Raw genomic sequence first — 18,323 nt, 5'->3', positions numbered from 1 at the left:
TTGTTGCATTCAATGCAAGAATTAACAAAGTGACAATTTAACATCGGTTTAGTGATTCATCCACTGTAAAAGTCATCCACTGTAAGATTTTTGTAAAGCCATGTTTCCAGTCATGGCCCATCCACTGTAAAATTTTTGTAAAGCCATGTTTCCAGTCATGGCCTAATGGATAGAGTCTTGCACTTGTAACCTGAAAGTCACGGGTTTGAGTCTCAGGTCCGGCAGGGATTGTAGGTAGCGGGGAGTGAATAACCAGTACTCTCTCCACCTTCAATACCATGACTGAGGTGAGACACTTGAGCAAGGCACCGAACCCCCAACTGCTCCCCGGGCCCCGCAGCACTGGCTGCCCACTGCTCGGGGTGTGTGTGTGTTCACTAAAGGGAGTGTGCACTTGTATAGGTTAAATGCAGAGCACAAATTCCAAGTATGGGACACCATACTTGGCCACACGACCTTTCCTTTTCAGTGTTTCGGTGGCTGAACAATTGACATCAATTTACAGCAACAATCGACTTACATCTATCCATCATAGCCTCATTTTCAGTTGTGTTAAATTAAATATGCCATCTACATAGATCCACTGAAGAGTTTCATCATGTATTTTACAATTAAGATATATCTACAGTAACGATGAAGTATGTACAGTAGCCGAAGGGTAGTAACAGTTCACAGTTAGCATTGTGTTGGGCACCTTGAACCATCGACTTCATGTGTTTATTCGTTGTAGACCTTGTAGACCGTCCTGAGGAAGTAGCTACAGTTGAAGAAATGGAGGACCCTGTTAATACGGTTACGTTTATGCCCAAAGTATATTTCAAGGTATACATGGCACATGCATTCCCTGGGAATTAAATCCCTTAATGGTTTAAGCGCAATTAGCTACAGGGTTGGAGTCGGGCCACAGGTTGGGCTAAGGCAGGTGGCGTCTCAGGGTCACATGACTACACCAGGGCGTAGTCAAACTGGCCCCGCTCAAAGCCCTCCTTGTGATCGGTCCAAGATGAAGCGGGCATTCGGCTATAGGGGTCCAGCAAGATCCGGAAGCAACGCACCAACAGGAAAATCAAAAACAGCATCAGGAGACCCACGAACGCGAAGGCCGTCCTTTGCTCGGTGTCGCCACCAAGAGGTGGGCTGCTGGGGACCCCGGCGAACGACGGCCCCGGCGAGAGCAGCTCATAGTCCAACATGGACTCATCGCTCATCCTCCAGGGAGGGCGACGACAGAACTTGCAAGCTGTCGTGAGAGTGGGTTGAATTGAGAGATTGGCCAGATTGGTGCGGTGGCCTCGCTGTGAACAAACGAGGCCAAATTCGACACTTTTGACCACGTGACGGACACTCAAAGTGACACAAGTGGAGCAATCCGGGAACAAGAGGGGTCAAAATGACAGGTTTTTTTATTCCAGACCTGTCAAATCGGATCTGACCCGCAAGTGGCACGGCACTCAAGCCAGTGGGACATGACACAACGGACTGCCACAGCAGATAAAAACAGCAAGGAATCGAGTCACACGCTCGTTTCTTTTGGCTGCAGGGATGAGGCTAATTGGTTCCAGATGGGACACGGTTTGCAGGTGTTGTCCCTACGTTGGGCACCAGTTTACGGATCTCCCCACGGCAAGTATCCCATTTTTGACTGCCGCTGAAAGCATCAGACAATGAACATCGGACGCCTAATCGGATCAGATCAATATGTGAATCTGGGGAAGCTGTTCGTTCAAGCAAGTTACACTGATGGGCCCCAGTAGGTGTGCATTAGATTGATGAGTCAGAGATGATCTGTTCCTTCTTGCTTGTGTTTTCTCACACAGAAGCGTCTTGTAAGGTTGGTACTATTGATCGAGGCTGGCTAATGTCTGGTATAGTGTGGATTTCAGGGCCAGGATAGGATGTAGGCGGACAGCACAGAGTCACAGAAACGACGCCTTCATTGCAGTGTGTTTGGCCTCTGGTCTGTTGTACTTCACCCTGTAAACACACAACATGCAAGTATTCAGCATTTATTCCGTTTAGCTGCATGACCATTAACTGTTCCTAAACCAAAAAGCTCACAATGAAAGAGATATTATGTCCACTGGATGTTAACACAAAATATGTAAAACAAAATTCAAAATGTTTTGATGCATTTTTCTGGAGTATTTACAAACTTATAAGCATTTCTATATATTTTTATTCAATTTATTGATTAAACAATTTCAATAATTTCGTAAATTTAATAAAGATTTAATTTTGATTGAATAAAAAGAGGTTGTTGTGAGCTGAATTTCATGAACTGCATTACAATAATGACTGAAATAATTACTTTTAAATAAAAACTTAGCTGCTTTGCTCAATATTTTCAACAATATTCTATAAAATCTTTTTTTCCAGATAACTAATTTTTCACAGGTAACAGGTAACGTATATATATATAGAGAGAGAGAGAGAGAGAGAGAGAGAGAGAGAGAGAACCAGAAATAAAAAGCTTTGTGAATTTAGTATTTTTTCATGTCATTACATTGTTTAGAGCATAAGAAAAAAAAAGAACATTTTTGAAAAATGATATTTTATTCATGTTATAATATGTCCTCTGTAGAGGACACCAGGACTCAGTTTTTCTAAAAATAAAATGACAAAAATAGACATGAAAAGGCAAAAACAAGTTTTTTTTTTTTTTTTTTTAATAAATCAATTTTTAGGTTTCAGGATTTTTTTTTAATAGCAAACTTTGTTTAAGGGTGTTTCTCAGCTATGTTATAACATATATAACAAAATTTTTTTTTATTTTTTTCCATTTTGCTTTATGCAATATGTGTTTAAAAATCCCATAAACTGGTTTTCCTCTTAAGCACAATGTTATCTATACACTGTATCTAATTTGCATATTAAAGTGCGGTTGGGACAGCATGTTGAAAAAAAGAAGTGTAATAATGGGAGAAGAAACTGGCCAGATTCTAATAATGTCTAATATTTCTTAAGAATATTGATATATATTTTTTTTTTCCTATTCAATACTTTTGTCTCCCAAAATGCATAATAAACATGCATTTAGTCCTGGTGTCCTCTACAGTGGACAAACAATTTGAAAATTAATCATAGTCAAATTGTATTTACAAAAAAATATCATATTTCTATAAGGATGTACAATTTTAATCACTAAATTAATTTCAGACATTTTTAAAAACCAAGGAGAGGGAGTGGTCATGGTGAAACATCCAGTCATTTGGTATCTCTGGAAAGACCTGAATGTGCTCTGTACAGGACATCCAGACTTAAAACAGACATATGAGGTCTCAAAGAAATTCACTAAAATATAATGTCCACTACAGAGGCAAAAACTCCATAGCTGGGTCTCAGGAGGATATAAAACTTTTTCAGTAATTCAACTCAAATTGTGAAACTCATGTATTACATTCAATGCACACAGACCGAAGTAGTTTAAGTCTTTGGTTCTTTTAATTGTGATGATTTTGGCTCACATTTAACAAAAACCCACCAATTCAAAATCTCAACAAATTAAAATATGGTGACATGCCAATCAGCCAATCAACTCAAAACACCTGCAAAGGTTTCCTGAACCTTCAAAATGGTCTCTCAGTTTGGTCCTTGCTCCATGTCACTGTCGCCTAAGGGGTCCTTACCCTGGAAAATGTTGAAAACCCCTGTTCTACATGTTATGGGTAGTATTTGCCCCTTAAAACTAAAACACAAATGTATTAAACAAGTTACAATGAGATGCACATATACAGTACCTCAGCACATGATTCTCAACCATGGTGAGGATCAACACAACACAAAACAAAAAAAAAAAAAACTAAGATCCAAACCACAGCTAAATCTAAATTAAAAAAACAAACAACAAAAATAAATCAAGCCTAACGAACTTAAAACAATGATAATACTTATAATATATATTATAATTATTAACATAAAACGTTTTCAAGCTGCAATGCATGCTGGGAACTTGTGCAATATTGTTCAATGTAAAATTGTTTGTTCAGATGACAGAATTTGAAAGGTTGGGAGAACATTTGGATATGTTGTGAACAAATACATGAGTATCTAAGTAAGGCAAACAAAACAACTTTTGTTAGCGATATGTTTAGAATATTTTTGTTCTTTTCACACTCAAAAAAAATTTGACTTCTACTTAAAAATCTTTGTTCAGGCTACTTTTTTTTTACATTGTTTAGTAGAACTTTTAGAAAGTTGGATTTTTTTCTTTTATTTTTGGGTGTTAACGCATTAATTGATTAACGCCGAAAATTAATTTTATTGCGCATTAACAATTTTTTATTTATTATTTTTTAATGAAAGTCAGTTGCTCACTGGCTCTGAATATACATACATGGGTCACAGGAGGGTGGGATGTTGATCAGTACTGGCTTGGGATGAGCGTCATTACGCGTCTCAACCAATGAGAGCATTTGGGGAGGGCCTAAGACTGCAGCAGCACTTACATGAATGCTCCCGATCAAATTATTTAGGCTAAGCATAAACATTCACAAACCAGAAAAGAATGCAACGTGCTCGTAATCACATCTTCATAAGTGTATATAGGATGGTATTAAATGGCAGAAGACGTGGATTGCATAAATCAGTTTTTCAGTAGATTGTTGATCATGTTAATGATGTGGAGGCCTTATAAAGTCATGTGTCAAATAGGAAAGAGTGAATTAATGTTTCTACTAATCCGAGCAAAACTGCCGTAATTACCCTGACATTCTACGTAATGGTGAGGCTGATTACAAAACGGCAATACCAGCAAAAGCGGCTGTTGTAAATGTCGTCTTTATCCATCAGCGGGGTGTTTTAACGAATCATTAGCTGACTCCTGGAGGAAACCAAATAAGCATTGGTGAATAATACGAGTCTCACTCTCTCGAGTGTCGCTAGTCTGGGATCACCGGATACGAAATGTCAGCAGACGATTATCTTAAACTTGTGAACAGCAGTGGCGTGATTAAAGCGATCGGACAGAGACGAGGGGAGAGATGGATGACGGGCGCAGAAATCACTGGTGCTGAATGGACGGGTCCAAGCGTCATGATGGATGACGGGACGGTGTGAGGATCTGTGTGGCACCGCAGACGACGCTGACAAACTATTGCGCTCTCTTCATGCGGGCCGTATCTCTGCGTCCTGTGCTGCTCACTGCCAGCGCTCACTCTGAACACTTTATCAGCGGGACTTAATCAATCAGGTCTTCCCTGAGACGCGCTTTACAAGAGCCAACATCGGAGAGAAGAGTCTTACAGAGCAGGTGGAAAAGAGACATTTTAATGTGCAAAAAAATAAAAATAAATAATAATAATAAATTCAACATAAAATGCTGCTGCTGTTAATAATAATAATAATAAAAAATAATTAATTCATAACTTACAATAAAAACTACTATACTAGCACTAATAAAATAAGTTATAAATTATAGTATTGTTATTAGTACTTGTATTAATTTACATAATAAGTTGTTATTATTATTATTATTATTATTATTATTATTATTATTATAAAAGAACCAGTAAAAAAAGTTTATCTAAAATTAAATTATATTTAGATTTTCAACATTTTATTCATTCACTTATATTAAATTATTATTATTATTATTTTGATTTTCAACTTTTTCGTTCACTATTATTATTATTGTTATTATTATTATTATTATTATTATTATTATTCAATTAAGGAATATATGAATGAACCAGTAAGATGATAATTTATATTAAAAACTAGATTGTTATTTTTGACATTTTATTTATTCATTAATTTATTATTATTATTATTATTATTATTATTATCATTGTCATCATCACTATCATAATCAAATGAATTAATACAGATACACCAAAACAAAAATACAAAAAACTAATAATTTTTTATAAAATATATAAAATTATAAAATAAAAAAATAAAAAATTAAAAAACTAAAACTAAACTACTAATAATAAGTACATCTAACGAATAGGAATTTACATGATACAAATTTTATATTTAAATATTTATTTAAATTATATTATAGTGTAGATTCTATTTATTCATTCTTTTAATAATGTTATTTTGAAAAAAATTAAAAATAAATACTAATAATAATTGTTTATAATTGTAATAATAATAATAATAATAATAATAATAATAATAATAATAATAATAATAATAATAATGAATCCATAAAATAAATGACAATTATATATGTATAACTGTTAAATTATAATTCACATATTTGATGGTCAAACAAACAATACAACATCATAAAAAGAATAAAATCAGGTACTTCGAATCATTTGCAATAATTCACATATTTGATGGTCCATGACATCAAAAAGTATGAAAACCGGTCTGAGGATCTGATGAAATTGTTCAAGTTCATACTGAGACTTTTAACTGCAAATCTGAGCCCAGTTTGAAACTCTAGACGACAAATGTGAGCCACGTCACCTGCTCATGAGAAAGCTCTGAGATATCAGAGATCTGGTTTGTGGTTTCTGTCCTTCAGACGCTGAGGATGAACGGCTCGAGCAGATGGCAACCCAGCAGGCCTTCAGGAATCACAGGTCACAGCCAGAGGACTCATCTCAGAGCGAACCCTCTTCAGCACACTCTCAACTACGAAACACACGAAACACCATACAACAAACCAAACGCCTAACGAATCGCCTGTCAGGACTTCCCATCCATGCAAATCCACGCAAACCAACCATAAACAACCATAAACAAACACCCACAACGCACGCCATCTCAAATATGTGCAATAACAAGGCCTGTTAAACCCTCTCAATGACATCCACAGGATCAATTAACAAGTAAACAGGACAGGGATACATCTTTTTTTTTTTTCAGTTCATGATGCCAGTTATGTGTCACTGAAACCTGAAACCTGCCGTGGTTAATGACCAAAGAAACATGGTGCCGATTAATGACCAAACGAAACAAAAACCCCTCAAAAATCTCTGTTCAAACACTACACGTTACTTCGCCCTATATAATGTATCACCTAACAAAAAAAAAAAAGGGACCAAAAAAGTATGAGATATGACTGTGTTGTATATTGTACTGTTTATAAAATACTATTTTATATTATATTGATTTGTCGACAGAAGCTTGTTTATTAAGTAATATGTTTTAATGCAAAGAAGTAAGCATGTTTTATACTTTTTTAATTTACATTGATATAATGAAACAAATTAATATAAAAAATATATTATATAATACAAAATAAAATATTAAATAACAATTCTATAAATAAAATCATAAATAGTAATAATAACAACAACAACTACAGTAAAAATAATCAAGCCATATGTGTTTAATGCAAGAAAAAATAAAATTTAGAAAATAATCAAGCCATACAATACTAATAATAAAAAAAAAAAAAACAATAAAAATAATCAATACAAAACATAATATACTTCAATCATAATAAATTAAAATAAATTTATATATTTTTTTAATATAATACATTATTGTAACATTTTAATAAAAATATATGTATAAAAAGACAACTTAATTAATAAAAATATATGTATTTAATATAATACACTAAATAACTAACAGTAAAACCAAGGCATGTTTTTTTGCTTTTTTTTTTTTTTTTCTACTTTTTATAATTAAGTATTTATTATTTTCATATAATGCATTATAAAATTGGAAAGATTTTTATGTATACAGTTTATTATTACTATTATATTCTGTTATGGCTGCAGAAAGTATAATCGAAACTCAAAAAGGCATGTTTTATGCTTTTTTATTGATTGAACAGGGGAGGTGTTTTTTTGTAATAAACAACAATATATTTGCTGTTTTTGAAAGAAGTCTCTTCTGGTCACCCAAGGCGGTGTTTATTTGATCAAAAATACTGTAGAATTTATTTATTTGCTGTTTTTGAAAGGAGTCTCTTCTGCTCACCCAAGGCGGTGTTTATTTGATCAAAAATACAGTAAAAATTGTTAAATATTATTACAATTTAACTCTTTTCTGTTGTATTATATGTTAAAATATAATTTATTCCTGTGATCAAAGCTGAATTTTCAGCATCATTACTCCAGTCTTCAGTGTCACAAGATCCTTACAAATCATATTAGAAAGCACTCCAACATGCTGATTTGCTGCTCAAGAAACATTTCTGATCATTATCAATGTTTTTTTCAGGATTCTTTGATGAATAGAGAGTTCAAAAGAACAGCATTTATTTGTAACAGAAATATTTCCCAACATTATAAATGTCTTTATTGCCACTTTTGATCAATCTAATGCATCCTTGCAGAACAGAACTATTCATTTATTTCAGAAAAAGCTCTCACCGGCCTAAAAGTTTCTCATGATGCATCAGATTTTCCATTACAGTAGTAAATGTGTGTGTGTTTGAGCAGGAAGAAACTCTCCTCAGCTCTTCCTCATCTGTTCATTCGTCTGCTCCTCGATTCTCGATAAACCGGCGTCGCTCATTTACGCCGTCACAGCAAACAGACAAACGAACGGCTTTTCATTAACAAGCTCCTCGGGGAGGAAACGTCCGCGTGGTTTCTCTGCTTTCGGCCCGCGGGAACATTGTGAGGAAAACGACTGAAGCCGATCTCATTATTCACTGAGATGGGCCAAACGGCCGGATTCGGCATTATTTGTCCGAGAGCCCTCTCCAAAACTAATTAGACGCCACAATCGAATGACAAACGAAGGGTGTTTGCATTGAAGCGAACACTAACCGAGGGCTACGAGCGAATTCGGTTCAATTTTCCCGCCAGCTGGGTGTTTATCAAGATAAAACGGATCTGGGAAGAGAAAAGAAAGGAAGCGGCCCGAGAGATGACGCCATCCATCATGACCGTTACTGCTGACAGTCTTTGATTTTTCGCTTTATATTTCTGTTCGTTCGTGTGCATTCATCAATAACGGATCACTGTCACCGGCGGCAGGTCTGCGGGAAACGTCCCGGTCACCTTGAGCTCGTGACAAAAGTCAAATATCACATGGATGATGGAGAACTGTGGGGTTTTCTCACGAGTAAAGGGATGTAAAATTATTCAGAATTATTCAAGAATTCATATCGAGATTGACGACTTTGGAAATTTGATTCTATGAGAAATGTAAAATTCAATAAGAAAATGTAGAGTAAAAGCTGCAAAAATAATATGATAATAACATTAATAAGGTGAAATAATTTAATAAATGTAAATAAAAAACATAATAAAAATATGTATTAAAAAATACAATAAAAATTATAAATAAAAATGCATATAAAACAGAATATAAACTCTATAACATGTCATATAAAAATAATAAATAAAGTAAAAAAATGCTGAATAAAAACTGCATATTAAACAGAACATAAATTATATAATAAAACGTAAAATAAAAATACTATAAAACAGAATATATCTATAATAAAATGTAAAATAATATTTAATTTAAAAAAGTAAAATGAAAATGCAAAAAAATCTATAATAAAATGTAAAAAAAAAATAAAAAAAAAAAAAAAAAATAAAATAAAAAACAAAACTAAAAAAATAAAAAAAAAAAAAAAACGATACTGCATAAAACAGAAAATAAATTCTACACCATGTAAAATAATAAATATTAATAAAAGGAAAAAAAGTTCTAAATAAAAAATGTATCTGAAACGGAACAAAATCTATAAAATATAAAACAAAAATAATAGGAAATGAAAAAGTGGAATAAGAATGCTACATAATAAAAAAAGCACATAAAACAAAATAAAATCTATGAAGAAGTGTAAAAAAAAAAAAAAAAAACAAAACAAAACAGAACAAAAAATCCAAAAAAAAAAAAAATAAAAATGATTCAAAAAAAAGTTTAAAAAAGCGTAATAAAGAAAAAAATCTAAATTAATCTTAATTTATAAGTAATAATAATAGTAAAAAAAATAAAAATAGAACGTAAATAATACAGTACAAGTTAAGACAGAGGAGATGGCAGTAAGCTACAAGTTAATTTTATTTTCTATAGCACTTTTCACAATACATATTGTTTCAAAGCCACAGTAAATATAAAATAAAAATACAGAAGCATTATCTAATAAACAAGGTTCATATAACATTTTTATTTTAACATGTTTTTTTTTTTATTATTTGACCCAAAATCTGATCTCCCTGCTGTCTACACAATATTAAAATGATTAAAGGTTTTAAACAAGAAACAGCTGGGATATTAAAGCAATCTCACTTGTCGATTCTTATTTTCCGTAAGCATTTCTTTTTGTCGTATAATGTTTGTGCTCAGTTTGACATCTTTGATTTTTCACTGCAAAATTTGGGGGTTTGGTGAATCGCTGAAATTTCGTTAGAGGCTCCAGGGGAGTCACATGTGAGATTACCGCGGTATTTTCTAAAAACTAGGCTCCATCTAACCCCATTACCGTCTCTGAAACACAACTGTGATTTCTTTCCCATGGCTGTGCATGCTCCTCGCTTCAAATCTGTGGTACAGTGGGTTTCTTTCGTCAAATCTCTCTCCTGACAGCAGAGACTGGAGAAACCTCACCCCACGCGTTTGCTGAGTGGGCACGACAAACACAAGTCTTAAAACCTCTGACCTACCACACAACACTCCTTTGGCTTTGGAGGCGAAAGAAAACTCTCCATTATGAACAATCCCTCCTTTCGCACAAGAATTGGGGACAATCCGTCTTTTCAGACGAGGTTATTAGTGTCTGCAAACAAAGTTGCGACGGCTATATCATCGCAGGATGCTCGTTGATGAATTATCAGCGTAATTCAATACGATAACGGTGTGGAACAATGGGACGGACGCTTTAGACCTGGCTGGTTGTTGGTGAAAATGGGCGTGCAATTTTCTCTTAAGTGCCTGTGTCACAGTATCTGTCAGGACGGGGCTTTAAATATTAACGGCCTGCCGCCGCTGATGGGAGCCGATTTAAGAGCCTCGCAGGCCTCGCTGTCAAACGCAAACGTCTCTGCTGCAGATGAGGCTCTCAGCCGCCAAGAGAAGCAGAAACACAGACAAGAACATAATAACAGCTCATTTCAATGAAAAGGGAAAAAGACTGCTTAAAACTGATTTGCCTGCTAAGTACTGAAAAGAAAAGGAAATATAGTTTACATATGTAACACAATAAAATTTATAATAAACATGACAAAAATATTTTTAAGTGGTTAAAATTATTAATCAAATTATTTAACATAAGTTTATTGTTGCATTAATTTAAAAGGTTTTACTTTCCAAGGACTACAGTGATTAACATACATTTAAATATTAAAAGTTACATAAGTTTATTGTTGCATTAATTTAAAAGGTTTTACTTTCCAAGGACTACAATGATTAACATTAAAATTGTTAACTTTTTATATTAAATTCATATTAAATACAGAATGCCTTACATTAAAACAGCTCATTTTAATATTTGGATATTAAAGTTTAATGCTTTTCTTTAAATAATGTTAAAAAATTACATTTAAATATTTAAAATGATGTCCTTTTACATTTTAATATTTGATCGTATTAACATTTAATAATACTTTTTTATCTTTAAACAATATTAAAAATACAGATTACATTTAAAGTTTTTAAATTATGTACTTTTGTTATTACTACTACATTACCTTAAAAAGTTTTTGATTTTCAAATGAGAATGATTAAACAAGAGAACTAAAACCTACAAAAAAATTATCAAAAAAAAGTAAAATTTAAAAATCTAAAAAAATATTACCATAAAAATATAAAACAATTTCAACATCTCCTAAAAAGTAAAAACACAAATATTTATATATACTTTTAAGATAAAAAAAAAAAAAAAAATAGTAAAAAAATATCTACCATTTATCAGTCAATTTACAAAATAAAAAAAAAAACAAAAAAAATTTCACTTTACATTTTTCAGATTACTTTTTAGATTTTATAGATTTTTCAGATTCTTCAAAAAATCTGCATCTTTTAGAAACAAAACAAGTGACTGTATTTATACCCAAATCACTGAACCATGCAGTCAACCGATTCATTTAGAAATGAAACAAGTGTCTGTCTTTTTGATGGAGCTGATGATTTATTGATTCAACTGATTTGTTCAAAAGCACCGAATCATTCTGAAACAAATGAAGTGACTGTCTTTATGAGGGAGTCGCTGAATCATTATTTCAGCAGATTTGTTTGAAAGCACTGATTCATACAGAAACAAACAGCTGAAGTCATGAATGTGAGTCAGTGAATCATTCACTCAACTCGGAAAAAAAAAAAACTGACCTAGTCACCGAATTAGTATATTGGGCTGTGAAAATACTGGCATCTGAATAAAATATTGCATATAGAGTAGGGCTGCAACGATAAATCGATGCAGAATCGATTCGTAGATCGATTCTGAGATTTTCCGTATGCGTCACGATTCTCTCTGGAATCGATTCTGAGCTTAGTTTTTAACAGCAGATGGCGCTCTAATCTAGTTTTTATCCACACACTCAAACCTAATTTCACCTCGGCTCAGAATGCTTCTTTGCACAAGATTAATGTAAATACAGCCCACTGTGAACAACCGTGTAATTCGCGTCAAACTTTTCGAATTTTATGAACGATTATTTTAGGTTCAACTGTGTGTAAGGATTTGGAAACGAGCAGAGTACCGCTGTTTCTAAAGCATGCAGCGCCATCTGCTGTTCAAAACTAGGCTCAGAATCGACTCGAGGAAGAATAATCGATTGCATTCAGAAAATCGATGCTGAATTATTTCTCGATTCACGATGCATCTAATATAGAGTATTGTGAAGTGAAATATCAGAATACTTTGTAAGGACGGCTGGCCCCAGATCAGTCTGAACTGGTCAGTGTTAACCTTGGCCTGTGGAGACTGAGAGGAAGTGATCTGTCAGCACTCCTGACGTCTTTAATTCACATCCCAAATCAAAGCATGAATTATTGAGCCGTGTGAGCGTTTGATGAACAGAGGAGACGGCAGTGAGTGAGCACTTCGGACAGCGCTGGTCCTTAGCGGGACGTCCTCCACCTGGTGTCAGTCAGGACGGGAAGTAAGGGGTTGCAAAAAAAAACTTTTTGACTGCATGACTACATACCTAAACTTAACTTTACAGTAAATATTACTTCTAAAACTAGACACAACCTGGTTTACATAACTGGGTTAAAAACATTGAGCAACAGTGACCTTTAAAGTAACTTTTAAAAAATTATTGTTTAATGTAAATCTTTTCATTGAAAAGGTGGTGTACCTGCAAATAAAGGCAATAACACAAGTGGTTTTGTTTCATGCACAAATACTCTTTTAAACTGGTTCTTTTTAACAAATCGAAAACATGCAAAACAAATCATTTAAACCAGTTCTGTTTAGTGAATCAAACACACTGCAATCAGTGTAGTGCGTCATGGTTTGGGTCCCATTGGTAATCATTAAAATGAATATTTTTGTAATGTACCAAGTCCAAATGTTTCTCAAGAATTGGCTAAGAGTATTTTTCTTCATATGAATGCAAAATGGACAGATACTGTAAGTAAAATAGCCTAAATGCTCAAATGAAAAAGGTTGTGAATCCAGCCAGGCGTGACTAGTTGATTTCAGCGAGGTCAGAGGTCACAGCCTCACAGGGTCGATTGTGCGGTCAGCAGGCTGAAATTCAAAAGGACAACACCAACCGCTTCCTAAGTTGAGCTAACACCAGCCACTGAATACTGAAGAGCTCTCGCTGCGCAGGGAGAGAGAGACGCTGTGTCATGTCAAACCTCAGCAAATATGAGATGAAAAGTGTGCGTCGCCGTCGGGAGGGCAAGATGGAGACGCCAGAGGAGATAAAACGACTCCAGCCAAATCTTGACAATGGGAGATCCCAGCGCAGATGTACGCGAGCCCAGCTATTAAGAATGGATTATTAAATCACGGCAGATGGAAATGAAAACGCTGATTCCAGGAAAGCGCAACAATCGCTTTGCCAGCGGCCACATCCGGCCCTGAAAGCTCAAATTCATCTTTCCACAGAGTCAAAAAAAGCTTGAGAACGAGAGGGTAGTGCTGGAGGGCAAAGGACGCCCAGCTTACAAAAAATGTGTTCCGGGGACATTTGCTAATGTTTCCATTAAGTTATAAAAAAAAAAAAAAAACACCATTTCTGAATGTTCAAAACATCCAATTTTTAAATGTTTAAAAAAAAAAAAAAAATTATTTTCTTGGTTATGTAAACTCTTCATTTTTCATTTAATTTATAATTCTGCAAATATTTTAGAAATGTTTCTATTGAATTTTCTCAACATTAAAAGAATCAAGTTTATGAAAGGTTCTAAAAACGCAAGTTCTGAAAACGTTATCGTTTGAACGTCCTCAGAATGCCAGAATGTTCAGTGTGTTTGTTTTTTGGTAAATGTTTCAAAAAGTTTTTTCCTGGTTATGCAAACATTGTTTTATCATTTTGCAAACACGGTGGGAACATTATGATTGGATGTTCTCTGAAAGTTCAAAACATCCAGTTTTTTAAACGTTCTGAAAATGTCAGTTATGAAAATGTAATTTCGGAATGCTCTCTAATTAAAATTAAACTTTCTTTCTTTTTTCATGGATATGCAAACATTAACATAACAATTAAATTTTATCATTTTGCAAACATAACATTAAAATTAAAATTAAAAAACCAAAACCAAACATTATTAAAACTTTTTAAAATAAACGTTATCAAAACTCGATTTTCTGAATGTTTAAAATGTACAGATTTTTCCTAGTTACGCAAATGTTAAGGGAACTTTCCATTTTATAATTTTTCAAACATTATGGAAACATGACTACTGAATGTTCTCCGAGTGTTCAAAACGTCCAGTTTTTTTTTTAAATGTTTTGAAAACGAACTGTAAAGTACGAAAACGTTATTTTCTAAATGTATTCTGAACGCTTAAAACTAAATGTTTACGTAATAGGGAAAAACGCTTTTAAAACATTTAAAAAGCCAGAGATTTTGAACATTCAGAGAACTTTCAGGAAACATCGTTTTCAAAACATTTTTTTAAATGGATATTTCCAATTTAACTAATTATACAACAATAAATTCCTGTAACATTTGTGAAATGATATTAAAATGTTTCTTAAAAAACGTTTTTTCCGTTTACTCGAACGTTAAAGGAACATTCATTTTTATAATGTGTGTAAAATGATAAAAACATTTGTTTATTATAAGAAAATACATTATCAATGTTTCCTGGATATATAAAACCTCCAGTTCTTTAAATGTTTTTAAAAAAAATAAAAATAAAATTTCCCTGGTCATGCAACTTTCAGGGAACATACGGTTTTATTCTGGAAACATTATGAGAATGTTACAACTGAACGTTCTGAAACAAGTAGTAACATTCAAAAAAACAGTCACACAAACATCCAACTAAAACGTTGTAGACGAAAACGCTCCATGGACCAAGTATAAATAACGTTTTAGTGTTAATGCTTTGAGAGCATTACAGATAAAACTGAAGGTTCTATTAACGTTACTCGAAGAACGTTCATTCAGAACTTTGAGAGAACCATGCCAGAACATTCTAAGAACATTTCCTGTTAGCTGCGAAAGACATGTGATTAAATTCACATCGCTCGTCTGATCAGGCCTAAAGAGGTGTATTATCATACGGCGACGCCCCATCTGTCACTTCAAGCTAATTTTCGAGTGTAATTGCCTGACTCTGTAATTAATTTTGACTGAAGCTCGTACTATTTTTGCACAGAAAACCTTATGATTTGTTTCTGTCGTGAACGTGCTGGCTGAGATTAATAACGCTGATCTTTTCAGCATTGCTTTATGGATGTGGGAGACCGATCTATTTGAATAGAAGTAGATCAGCAAAAATTTTCCCAATGAGAAAAATGATCCTGGTTCAGAGTATCTGTCCTGTGCCATATCATCTGCGTTACATCAGCTGTGGCTTGCTTTATAGTCTCATTTTATTAAAGAGCAGATTACTGCATTATTTAAGAAGACTTTCATACTTGGTTTCAAGCCATATATACTGTACAATCCATGATTTATATCAATCGAATTCTTTAGGTTCGATATAAAGCTACAGACTTTCATAAAATATTGATTGAATCTCAAGGTTTTTAATATATACGTTCATAAAATGTATGGTGTGAGAAAACATGTTAATATTAAATGAAGTGCGTATTCACATGCTTTCAAAATTATGAAATACTCTGATATTAGGATAATCTCTCATTTTAGGGTATTTTACATAATATTAGTATTAATGAAAAATATGATCACATAACTGAACAACAAAGTACTACTCCAAGGTGAAAAAAAATACTATGGTACTGCTCTAGTACATTCCCAACAGAACATGGTATTACTGTAGTATGGTGATAATCATGATTTAAAGGTGGGATGGCAATATCATGTGAATATGGCAATTTGAAATTACCATGGAAGTGAATGGTATTCATATTAATGTGTAAAATATAAGGTAATATATGTGACTCTGGAGCACAAAAGTTGCACAGGTTTTTTTTTTTTTTAGCAATAGCCAACAATACACTGTACGAGTCAAAATGATTGATTTTTCTTTTATGCCAAAAATCGTTAGGATATTAAGAAAAGATCGTGTTTCATGAAGATGGAACTTAATTTTTGATTGGTAATATGCATTATAAGAACTTCATTTGGACAGCTTTAAAGCAAATTCATTATCCAAATAAACCATACATCAATTGAAACTCAGTTTCCAGATTTTCAGATAGTTGTATCTCAGCCAAATATTGTCTCATCCTAATAAACCATACATCAATGGAAAGCGTATTTATTCAGCTTTCATATTATGTATAAATCTCAGTTTTAAAAAAATGACCCTTATGACTGGTTTTGGGGTCCAGGGTCCACATATGGTAAATGTAAAATAAATAAATAATTAAAGAATGTGATATATAAATTACTGAATGACTGAGTGCTTGAGGTAACGTTACTTTGAACAAAACAATAGTAACGTTACTACATTAAATATGGTAGCCTACTTTTTCATACTTTTGTGTCTAATTACATAATCATAAAGCTTTAAACAATTACATGCAGCAATCTTGATTTCCTTATGGTTAAATTACATTTTTGATTGTATATGACCGAATAAATTAAAGTTTTGCTCTATGACATCTACGTTATTTAACGTTAACGTTAGTTGGTTCTCTGTAAAATAACTGAGGTTTCGCCTGAGCTCACGTATAAGCCGTTTAAAACGCTTCACACATCTACACTGCCCTCAGATACGCATTAAATCCGAATAAAATGAAATATGAAGTAAAGTAAAGACTCACCTGTTCGCTGTTGAGTGTGATCTGTGAGGAGAGTCGCGTCCTCTGTGTCTGTCTGCCGCGAAACTTGGGCGCGTTCAGCCGCTGCGCGCTCACGAGGCAGCTCCGACAGTGAGCGAGCGCGCGAGCGGGCGCGCGACCTGCTCTTAAAGAACCCGCGCGCCCCTAATAACCAATCAGAGCAGAGGAGAGCGATTTCTTTCATTAATATTTACAGGGATTGGCTTGATTTGGATCTTGCAGTGTGAATACAGTGGGACTTCATAAATAAATACCTAATCTTTAATAAGCCATGAACAAATCTATAATAATCAACTGGGCATGGATTAAGCTGTTTGTTTATGCTATTAAATTTAGTTAAAATAGAACTGAAGATTAATCCATTGAAAAAAAAAAAATTTCAGACGTGAGAATATACAGATCATGAGTCATTAGTAACCCTTTGAAATTATCGGTATTTTTTTTTTTTTTAAAGTACGTAAGGTCTAAGCGACCCATGCATAATTTATTTATTTCCTTGTTGTTTTCTCATTATCACAACTTAATTTTCTCGTTATCTCGAGATAACCAAAGTTGTTTTCTCATTTATAACCACTTAATTTTCTTGTGATCTCGACATAACAAAAGTTGTTTTCTTGTTATAACGACTTAATTTTCTCGTTATCTCGACATAACAAAAGTTGTTTTCTCATTATCATAACTTAATTTTCTCGTTATCTCGACATAACGAAAGTTGTTTTCTCTTTAAAACGACTTACTTTTTTCGTTATCTCGACATAACAAAAGTTGTTTTCTCATTATAAGGACTTCATTTTCTCGTTATCTCGACATAACGAAAGTTGTTTTCTCGTTGAAAACATTAATTAAACATTAGCTATATTAAAACTGTTATAGGTCGTATTTGTTAAATTAATATCTGTTAATATATATTTTATAAAAATAACATTTGAAATAAGTAAATAATTTAGATTATTTTACTAACCAATTTTATAAAGTATGTTAACACAAAGATATGACAAATATTTCCACATTCTCTTTAAGGTGTCTAGTATTAACAACTTTCGTTATGTCGAGATAACGAGAAAATTAAGTCGTTATA

At 33.3% G+C, this 18,323-nt stretch overlaps 1 protein-coding gene across 1 annotated transcript; it reads right to left on the bottom strand.

Annotated features, from left to right (window-relative positions):
* Window positions 1-363: 363 nt before the first annotated feature.
* LOC109047727 (cortexin-1) lies at window positions 364-17,375 on the bottom strand. The gene is made up of 2 exons (XM_019065405.2): window positions 17,228-17,375; window positions 364-1,974 (listed from the first exon to the last, which is right to left on the bottom strand). Exon 2 carries the CDS (start codon window positions 1,206-1,208, stop codon window positions 945-947), a length of 264 nt encoding a protein of 87 aa, XP_018920950.2. The 5' UTR covers window positions 1,209-1,974; window positions 17,228-17,375; the 3' UTR covers window positions 364-944.
* Between the last annotated feature and the right edge of the window lie 948 nt (window positions 17,376-18,323).

Source organism: Cyprinus carpio, chromosome B22 (genome assembly GCF_018340385.1).
Source record: "Cyprinus carpio isolate SPL01 chromosome B22, ASM1834038v1, whole genome shotgun sequence".
Taxonomy (NCBI): Eukaryota; Metazoa; Chordata; class Actinopteri; order Cypriniformes; family Cyprinidae; genus Cyprinus; species Cyprinus carpio.
The sequence above is the reverse complement of the archived record's forward strand: the minus strand, read 5'-3'. Positions and strand labels throughout refer to the sequence as shown.

What these genes read in the sequence shown, in the direction of transcription:
- LOC109047727 (XM_019065405.2), bottom strand. Translation starts at nt 1,208, where the DNA reads ATGAGCGATGAGTCCATGTTGGACTATGAGCTGCTCTCGCCGGGGCCG.